At 36.4% G+C, this 9849-nt stretch overlaps 1 protein-coding gene across 2 annotated transcripts; it reads left to right on the plus strand.

The window, feature by feature from the left end:
• Nucleotides 1-1457: 1457 nt before the first annotated feature.
• On the plus strand, nucleotides 1458-9265 carry LOC128512676 (uncharacterized). 2 transcript variants are annotated; one of them, XM_053486056.1, is made up of 7 exons: nucleotides 1458-1601; nucleotides 2704-2813; nucleotides 3500-3551; nucleotides 3641-3720; nucleotides 4939-5106; nucleotides 6185-6346; nucleotides 8532-9265. In XM_053486056.1, exons 2-7 carry the CDS (start codon nucleotides 2708-2710, stop codon nucleotides 8690-8692), a joined length of 729 nt encoding a protein of 242 aa, XP_053342031.1. In that variant the 5' UTR covers nucleotides 1458-1601; nucleotides 2704-2707; the 3' UTR covers nucleotides 8693-9265. The 2 variants fall into 2 exon arrangements, with proteins under 2 accessions (XP_053342031.1, XP_053342032.1); XM_053486057.1 differs by having other exon boundaries at nucleotides 1463-1601; nucleotides 2707-2813.
• The last annotated feature ends 584 nt before the right edge of the window (nucleotides 9266-9849 follow it).

The following is a 9849-nucleotide window of genomic DNA, read 5'->3' on the forward strand; positions in this document are numbered from 1 at the left end:
GTGATAGTGTTAAAAAAAAATAATATATCTAAAAAATTAAAAAATAATTAAAAAACAGCACACCTGTCGAAAAATATTTACTTTTAGAAATTTACTTTTGAAGCTACATTATTATCCCCTGCTAGTTTATTAAATCAAGCTTACCTCACTAGAGTGTGAAACCTCTTCAAATAAATTGAAAAAAGCCCCTCAGGTCTACCACTGTACTGACCTGATCCATTAGAGTTATGTTGGCATTTTGGTTAGTAAGTACAGTACTACTGTGATGTGATTGGATCAAGCACTGCAGCATTATGTAGTTGGCTTTTTAAACACCTCACTACGGTGTCCCTCAGGTGACAATGGGGTAAAGAAAATACTCTCTGAATGAGATAGTACAGTACAGTATGTTGTGCTCATGACTTACGAAGGCATGGGAATCTGATACAGTGCTACCTTGGCATACGAACTGCCCGCTTCACAAATCTTTGCCTTAAGAGCTGAAATTTTGCCTCGGTATACAAAGTATTTTCAGCATACGAGTGACCGAACCAAGCCAACCCGAACGCCTGGGTTCATCTGGGATGATACATCTGGGATCGATTCAAAACTTTTTTGCGCAAGTGCAAAGCCAAGAGAAATGAGTTCACATTTATTTTATTTTTTAGCATTTTGTGCAAGATTTAGTGAAGACATAGCATGGGTCCCAAGAATGTTAGTACAAACAGTAGCAAGAATAAAAGGGAGCTGGTGCCAAGAGGAATCATAAATGTAGTTTTATTGAGGTTTGATGTTTATTTATTTTATTTATGATTTTCTAGATGATTTGATTGTTTTTACATGCATAAAATGTGGTTTTAATATTAGAAGTTGGTAAAATTGGTAATATTTTTGGGTTGCTGGAACAGATTATATGTATTAACTGTACATAATTTTTTATGGAAAAATGTGTTTTGGAATACAAAATTTCACCTTAAGAACTTGTATCCAGATAAATAAAAAAAAACAGTTTAAAAAAAAAAAGATGTTTATTATTAGTTTTAGAAAATGTAGGTTGTTGGATTGGTGGATGGATGGATGGATGGATGGATTTCACCTACAGCAAGAACTATTTTCAAAGGTCACGTTAAAGAGAATTATTTTCACCTTCTGACTAATCTGACTAATGAGACTTCAGCAGTGCTATGGTGTGTGTAAAACTATTTAGCCACGCACAAGCTTGTGGTAAGATCTGGAAAATGATACAACATGATGTCTGAAATATGCATATTGAGATACTAAGCTTGTACTTTGACGTTCCCTGATTACAAAATTAAAAACCCAGTTGCAGATCAGGCGCTCTAAACATTTGTTTCTATATAAGTATCATATAGTGATTCTTCCTCATTGCACTCTTTCAATTTCATTCTTTCTTAATTTTTTTTGCAGTGGCAATCCTTCTGGTGAAAGACTGCATGAGTAATTCAGCAGTCAGTTCTTGTGGGAGGGATGTTAGGTGTTAAGGAAGATCAACAGGAAGCTTTTTTGTGAGAAGCTCAGTCACTGCTGTCACACACTTCAATCAGCCGCTCTGTCTGGGTCGTATAAATGGTCATGGGGATTTATGATTCGAGAAGCTAAAGGTAACTAATGAAAATAATATTTCTTAAAATAGTACATTGGCTAAACACATAGTCATGATTTGTTTTATGCAATGATTTTTTTTTGAACCACCTTTTCTCCTTTTTACTAAGAGTGTGTTGTTGCATAATGATTTTTAGCTTCCCTAAAGCGTGTTATACTAGGCACTTTTTTTGATCGATTTAAAAAACAAAATTGTTATAAGTTCATTTAGTAAGACAATTCAAATGTTGACATTAAAATGGGAACCTGAACGATTCGTATTAATATATTAATATTAAATTTTAAATTTTAAATTTTAAATGAAAATATTACATACTTATTAATATATATATATATATATATATATATATACACACACACACATATATGGGTATTGAGTAAAAGGAATAATACAAAAAATACTTGAAACTACACACAAAGTGAAAGAGAGGCTGCATATATTTACAATGCATTTCTGTTAGAATTTGTTTTATAAAAAAAAATATTATGAAATTATATAGTGTATTATAATCAACATCATTTATGCTTCTCTTTTATTCTATACTCCGGACTGTTGTAACTTACTTTCAGTTGAAAACTGAATTCATTTATGTTGGAAATAGTTGCTTCAAATAAGTCAAATATGTCTGACTAATTCGGCTAAAACGTGTAAAGAATAAATGTTTCCTGCTGGACCAAACAGGATGTTGTGTGCAATGGATAAAGTATGACTTGCCGTTTTTTTTTGTTTGTTTGTTTGTTTTTTCCGGGCCTTCGAAGCAAAGATAAAGCCGAGCAATTAAATCCTGTCCACATCTACTAAAGCGCTTTAAAGTGAAAGCTATTTATAATAAGACATCAGTATGATGCTTTTCCTCTCAGGAAACATCAGCTCGGTTGACAACTAAGCCTCAGCAAAGCTATGCTTGGTGGTCAGCCACAGAAAAGAGGAACGAATGAAAACAAAGATGACTATAATAGATATACAGTATAGGCATCATAATAACTTTACATTTAAAGTGTTGTGCTGTTGAATTCCAAGAACTAAGAAAGATACATTGTGTGTCTGTGTGTCTGTGTGTGTGTGTGTGTGTGTGCGCGCGCGCATATGTGTTTTATTAGCAGAATGGAGTTTCGGAATTTTCTCGTGCTAGTAATAGGAGGTGTCTTTGGATCAACCTTGGTGATAATCATTGTATTCATCATCATCAATATGTGCATAAGAAAGAAAGGTGAGAGAGTTGTTATGTACAGTAAATACAGTGTATATATATGTATATATATGTAGATTGAATGTGTGTGTATATATAACTGTGTCTGTATTTACATACATACATATACACACACACACTCATATATATGTATATGCATGAAAATGAGGTTGCTTCTGAGGTTGTCACATAAGCAATATGTAACAACCTCAGCAGCAACCTCATTTCCCCTCTCGTCTTGTTAGTATGCTAATCACCTGATCATCTGTCATCATCTGCACCTGTTTCTCACTACTTCATGCATTAAGTTAGATGTTTTTTTTTTATGCTTGAATGATTTATTTATTTATTTACTGTATATTAGTCTCTAGTGTTAACGCTTAGTAAGTAACTGGACGTTTGCTGTATCTTGTTAACCAGACATTTCACTGCATTAAATGTAACTATATACACTTAAAAAGTATAATGTTCAGTTTTTAATAACAAATTAATTCCAAATTATCCACTTGCTGTGGTATAAGAGGAATAAAATGTTGTTATAGGAAAATAGTCACACCTTAACATAATTAATTGTTCTTACGATTTTCCTAGAACAGCTCTGCGCGTTGACCTTTTTTCCCGATCTATCTATCTATCTATCTATAGTCAAAGTCATATCAGAGATCTGACCTAATACCCATATTTTTTTTATTATTTTCCTTTTTCAGTTGCTAAATATTCTGCAGCATCGGCAAATTACACTAAACAAAGCTACGAAATGTAAGTACAAACCTTTACGTGATGTTATGTTTATTCCACCCCTTTAAAAAGTGATGAGAATGAGGACCTGAGATCTATTTCCATTACAGGAACAACTCGTTTAAGCGCAATGTTCAGGAAGACATCAGACCTCCACTGCCTCCGAGAAACATATTAGACTCACAGTCCAGTAAGGATCAGTATTTAATTAAGTTTAAGTAAATTTTATTTGTTTTTGTTCATTTTTAGTTCCATTGAGGGTAACAACTCTTTAACAGTATTAAAATACACTACGAATGCTTAGAGATTAACACATGCTTTAGGGTACCTTTATGTCATTATTCTATTGTTAATTGTTCCCCATTTTTTTTAAAAGAGAAAATGCCAAGTTGCAGAAACAACAGTAATTTGAGGCCACATATTCTACACACTCAGTGACCTGAAGCAGTCGGCCTTCTTTTGTTGTAGCTGTAATATCTGACATGTTGTGTGCGTTTAGGGGCTTTTCTGCTCACTGCCATTGTCATAAAAAGAGTGGTTATTTATAATAGGTAGCCATTCTGTCATCCTTCCTGTTTACTCGAACCAGTCTAGCCATTATATTCTGTTTTCTTGGTTTTCCACCTGCAGACGTGACATTTTTTGTTTTATTTGCCCAACATTTTGTGTAAACGCTAAAGTGAAATGCTTTAGAGATAAACAGATTCTTAAATATCTAAACCAGCCCATCAGGCACCAACAATCATAGAGCACTCAAAGTCTTTTGAGATTTTTTCCCCCACTCATTTGGATGTTTGATGTGAACATGAGAATTTCTAAAGCGTTTTACTGTATCTATATCATGAAATGTATGCTCGCATTTAATTGCCTAACTTCACAATTGCACTTGTGATCAGAAGTGCTGGTGTTGTAAGCTTGTGACCGCGTTCTCAGAAACATAAACAATACCTACGTTTGGAGTAAACAGAAAGTAAAAATATAAGATTTTTTATTTGATTTAAAAATATAAGGAGTCTGTACAGTACGGTATTGTTGATCTCCTAATCAAACACATTACCGGCAACGAAAGCATGCCTTATTTAGTTTCAATTTTTTTATGAAAAGATTTCGTTTATTTAAATGGCACTCAGTCATGTGTGAAATACTTCTACCCATTTGCATTTCAGTAAATGAGTACATGCTTCGGTCTTTCCTGTCACTAACAGATATATCCTTCTTCACCCTGTTTTGGTATCACTTCTGTTTTTTTTTTAATCTTGCTTTTTGTTCATTAGGTTCCTATGTTCCTCATGCATCGTTCCCAGGCTGCATGAAATCAAAACAAATGTATAAAGCAGACATTAGATAATTTTTTTCAGTAACATTCAGTATTTGAACATTTGAAGATTGAGAATGTGTTGTTTTCCAGATTCCAATAGTTATGAGGACATGCCCGAAGGACCTTTCGAGGCAGAGGAAAAATTGTCTTTACAGAAACCTGTAAGCAGCTCTCCTCTTAAGAACTGCATCAACGTTCAGGACAACTGCAGCGCCGCAGAGAGCTATGACGATGTGGATGAACTTCAAAATGCGGAAGGTGACTGACTTTTGCAGTGGACGGTGTCTGTCTTTTTGTCTGAGTGTGTGCCGTGAGATGCGCTGGGTGTCCTATGTCTTGTGCCCTGAGCTTCGTAGGCAATAACATTAGACGTTATTGAAAATAAATGAAGGAATCAAGGAATTAGTTAAAAATTCAAGTCTGTTGGCTTGGTGTATCTGATGTCATAGCTTAAAATTTTTTGGCTACACATAGGCATAAATGTATTTGGAATAAAAAATTTAATATATAAAGCAGAGATTAAATAAATTTCAGTAATATTCACTCACTCACTCACTCACTCACTCATCCCCTATAACATTTTATCCTGTATTCAGGGTCATGGGGGGCCTGGAGCCTATTTTAGGAGACTTAGGGCACAAGGCAGGACAGGGTGCCAATCCCCTGCAGGGCACACACACATACACACAGTTACAAACTTATTCACACACTACGGGCAATTAGGGAAGCCAATTAGCCTAAATTGCATGTCTTTGGACTGTGGGAGGAAACCAGAGTACCCGGAGGAAACCCACCAAGCACGGGGAGAACATGCGAACTCCATACACAAAGATACGGGAATTGAGCCAGGCCTGGATTCTAACTTAGATCCTCGAGGTGCAAGGCGACAGTGCTAACAACTACAACACCATGCCACTTAGTAATATTCAATATTTAAATATTATAACTGCACTGTCATTTTTGCACCTCCAGGGTCTGGGTTCAAATCCCACCTCAGGTTTGTGTGCATGTGGGTTTGGATGTTCTCCCCAGGCTTGTTGGGTTTCCTTTGGGTGCTACGATTTTTTTCCCACAGTCTTTTTCCCAAGACATGGCTAATACCCATTCAAAAATTGCCCGTAGTGTGTGAATGTGCATGTAGATGTTGACCTCCGGTCCTACTGTATCACGGTTATAAAAACAGGAATAAGTATGATGGTCACCATTGGCCTCCATGGCCTCCAGTTGGACTATAGAAGTTCCTAAATGGATGAATGAAAGCCTTACATTAATATATTGTTATTAGTTTGGAATTAGAATTGAATTTAGAATTGTCTGATACTGTGTTGTTTTCCAGATACCAACAGTTATGAGGATATGCCCGAAGGCCCTTTGGTAGCAGATGGAAAACCATTTATACAGAACTCTGTTGTCATCTCGCCTCCTAACACCTGCATCAACTTTAAGGACAACTGCAGTGCCTCAGAGAGTTATGACGATGTGGACGAACTTCACAATGGTGAGGATGAATGGCATTTCCAAATGAACTTAGTTGGCTCGCATCTAGGGGGTCCTATGTCTTCTCCCCTGGGCTTCTTGGGATAGGCTCCAGGCCCTTGCAACCTACAACATATTTGGTGTTGAGGAAAATGAATGAAGGAAAAATTCAGGTCTGTTATCTTGGTGAAGCTGATTCTATAGTTTTTGGCCACACACCAGACCATCCCAAGGCTTTCATCTTATGACATTTTCCCTGATGACCTCCCCTGCTAAAATTAATGTTGGATTATTGATGGACAAGGTTTTAGCTCTGTGGTGCCCTCTGCTGTCTGTCCTAAAGTGTTTGTTTTGAGAGTCAATCCACACTCACGTTGTTGGACTTTGAGCTGCTCCCATCTTGTGGTCGCCACAGCAGACCATCCGATACAGGCTCGGGACTGGCGCTGCATCCGGCGGCTGGGGTTTGGGCATTGTGTGGGAATTGAATCCGAGGCTTTCGCATGGTAGGTGAGAAACCAACTACTGAACCACAGACCCCCCAATCCACACTCAAGTAACAAGTTTAAATGTAACTCCCAATGAGTTATTTTGGAAGCAAACAACTGATGGATTATCCTGGCTATCACAAATAGTAATGAATGAATCATAAACTGTAAAAAAAAAAAAAAACGTTCTGAATGACTTTTATGTTAGTTGTACATTTGAATTTTGTTTGCATGTCGAAATTTTGCTCAGTATGCAACAAAATGGCAGAAACATGGCGACGATCCTTTATCGGAAGCCTACTTCATTTGTTCTTTATTAACTTGATAAATGCTGGCCTCAGCTTTAATTAAAAAAAAAAGTGAAATGCTTTTTAAATAGCTTTTACTTTCGGTTCCTACATTGGGGAACCCTTTTCAGTGCATTAAAATTTTTTTATGAAAGCAACTTCTCAGTTTATATAAAAGTGTAGGGTTTGAAGAAGCAGGCATTGTTTTTCATGTTCATGTTAATATACTCCGGCACGGTGGCTTTATGGTCAGCACTGTCGTCTTGCATCTTCAGGGTCCAGGTTCGATTCCAGCCTTGGGTCTGTGTGCGTGGAGTTTGCAAGGTCTCCCCGTGCTTGGTGGGTTTCCTCCCACAGTCCAAAGACATGCAGGTTAACCTGATTGGTATTCCCAAAACTGGCTGTAGTGTGTGTGTGTGTGTGTATCCCCTGCGATGAATTGGGATATATCTGCCTTGTTTCCTGGGATACACCCAGGCCCCCCGTGACACTACAGATGGTGAGTGGTATAGACGCCACTCTAGGTGGACGCGATATTAGACCATAACAAACTACATGGCCGAAAGTATCCATCACACTCATATATTAGCCACAATTGGGAATACAGAAATGTACAGAATGTTTCTGCATACCTTCTGCTCTTCATTTATATAAAAAAAAAGCCAAAAGTGTTCCAGTATGGCAAGCGCGGTCAATGAAGCCATGGTTTGTCAGGGTTGGAGTGGAAGAACTCCAAATTATACTGGCCCACCTTAAGATGAAATGGAACGCCATGCCTCAATGGAATCTCACACACCTTTACTGCTTGACTGCAATAATGCACTTTACGACTGAATGAGCACAAATCTTTACAACTATGATCCAAAATTTAGTAGAAAGGAAAAGTCCCAGAAAAGTGATTGAAGAGTTATTATAACAGAAAATCATTCTGAAAAGCACAGGTGTTCACAAACTTTTGGACATAGGGTGTACTGTATATAACCAAATGCTCTTTAGCATAAGAAATGGAGGCTGTACAAGTATTCACAGGGGTGAAAAAACTACCTAAATGGTTATGCCTACTACACTTTCAGGTTTCAGAACCTTTGGGGTTCCCCCAGCTTGAACAGCGACTGCATTTCAACTAACTGATAAAAGTCTAATGCAATGCATCACTTCTGATCCTGATTGAGTGGTTGATTAATCTTACTGTGCAATCCCTTCCTGATTGTTTTTCTTTAAAAAGAAACTAATGATGTGAGAGTGATGTGAAGTATTTTAATGTATGTATGTATGTATGTAACTAATGCAAAGCAATACAATTTGTGCTGGTTTTCACTAGTGTGAGTGCATTTTGTTCAGACATGAATTCTTCACCTCATATAATGACCATAAAGCATCAATCTGACAGTGGTCGATCAGCTCTAAGTCGGTGTTCATTTAAATTCTACAGTGCAACACAACTCTGAAGACGTCGTATCGTTGCCGGACTACCTGGACGTGCAGCCACCTCCGTTCGAGAACGAGTCAGACAACGCGTCAGAAAACTACGACGACATCGACGAGCTCCACTGCGAAAAGGAGGACACTGAGGACTATGATGACGTGGGATGAAAGACCAAATCTTCCGTCGTGTCCTTAGGGAAAAAAGATGTCCGAAGAGATATGAAACATCTTTCAGAGGCTCTACACAAAACTTTGGACCTCTTTTTCCACTTACTGTTGCACTTTGTTTCATGAGGAAGTCGATGTCTCTTCTGCCAAGAGATTTATGTAGTTTACGGTGACAAATTCTATCTTTTTTTTTATTTAACTTTTTAAACTTTTGTAATTTTCTATGTATTTCCCCAGGATGTGCCTGGGTCAATTATTTAAATATGGAAATTCACTATTTTATGTAAAATACTGCACACGGCGCAGGAGCTACTGTACTGTCTAGATAACACGACCATAAACTGAACTAGCGCTTTGGGTGATATGAAGGATCATCTTCAATTGTCTCTCGGTCTGTTTCTTTTGCAGAAACACTGGTAAATAAAATTCCTGATCATAAGATACAGCACAATTTAACAGTAGTACTGGTTATTAAAATATATTTTTACATTTAGATTGCAGTAGACCTCTAGTTAAAAGGCTCATCTGGTAAGTTGGTCTTTTGTTAAGTCTCATTTTATGGCTATATATGGCTATATATAGCCATAAAATATATATGATTATATTAAGTTTATATATAATGTATATTACTGTGTGTGTGTATATATATATATATATATATATATATATATATATATATGAATTTATATATTAGTCTGACAAAAAATGGGGAAAGAAAGATAAGTATAATGTATATAATATTAATATTAATTAATTAAATTAATTATTAAAATATTTATACAAATGTTACTTTTTCTGAAGAAGTGTGTATACATTTTTGTCTAACTCTTTCTCTCTCTCTCTCTATATATATATATATATATATATATATATATATATAAATACACTGTATATTAAAATGCATAAAAATATATGCACATACTGTATATACACAGTCACGTCCATAATTTTTTTTTTTTTATTCGGGTCGTAAAATTTTCTTACTACTAAATATACCACATAAATATTCCACTGTTAGTGGTATTAAAACAATATTATATAAGTGTTAGCAGATAGGGACGACAGCAGCTCAGCCACTAAGTGGTAGACCACGTAATAACAGAGCGGGGGCAGGGGATGTAGACCTCTGAAGTTCATGTGGCCTTTAGATCAGCTCA

The sequence above is a fragment of the Clarias gariepinus genome, chromosome 24, assembly GCF_024256425.1.
Source record: "Clarias gariepinus isolate MV-2021 ecotype Netherlands chromosome 24, CGAR_prim_01v2, whole genome shotgun sequence".
Lineage (NCBI taxonomy): Eukaryota > Metazoa > Chordata > Actinopteri > Siluriformes > Clariidae > Clarias > Clarias gariepinus.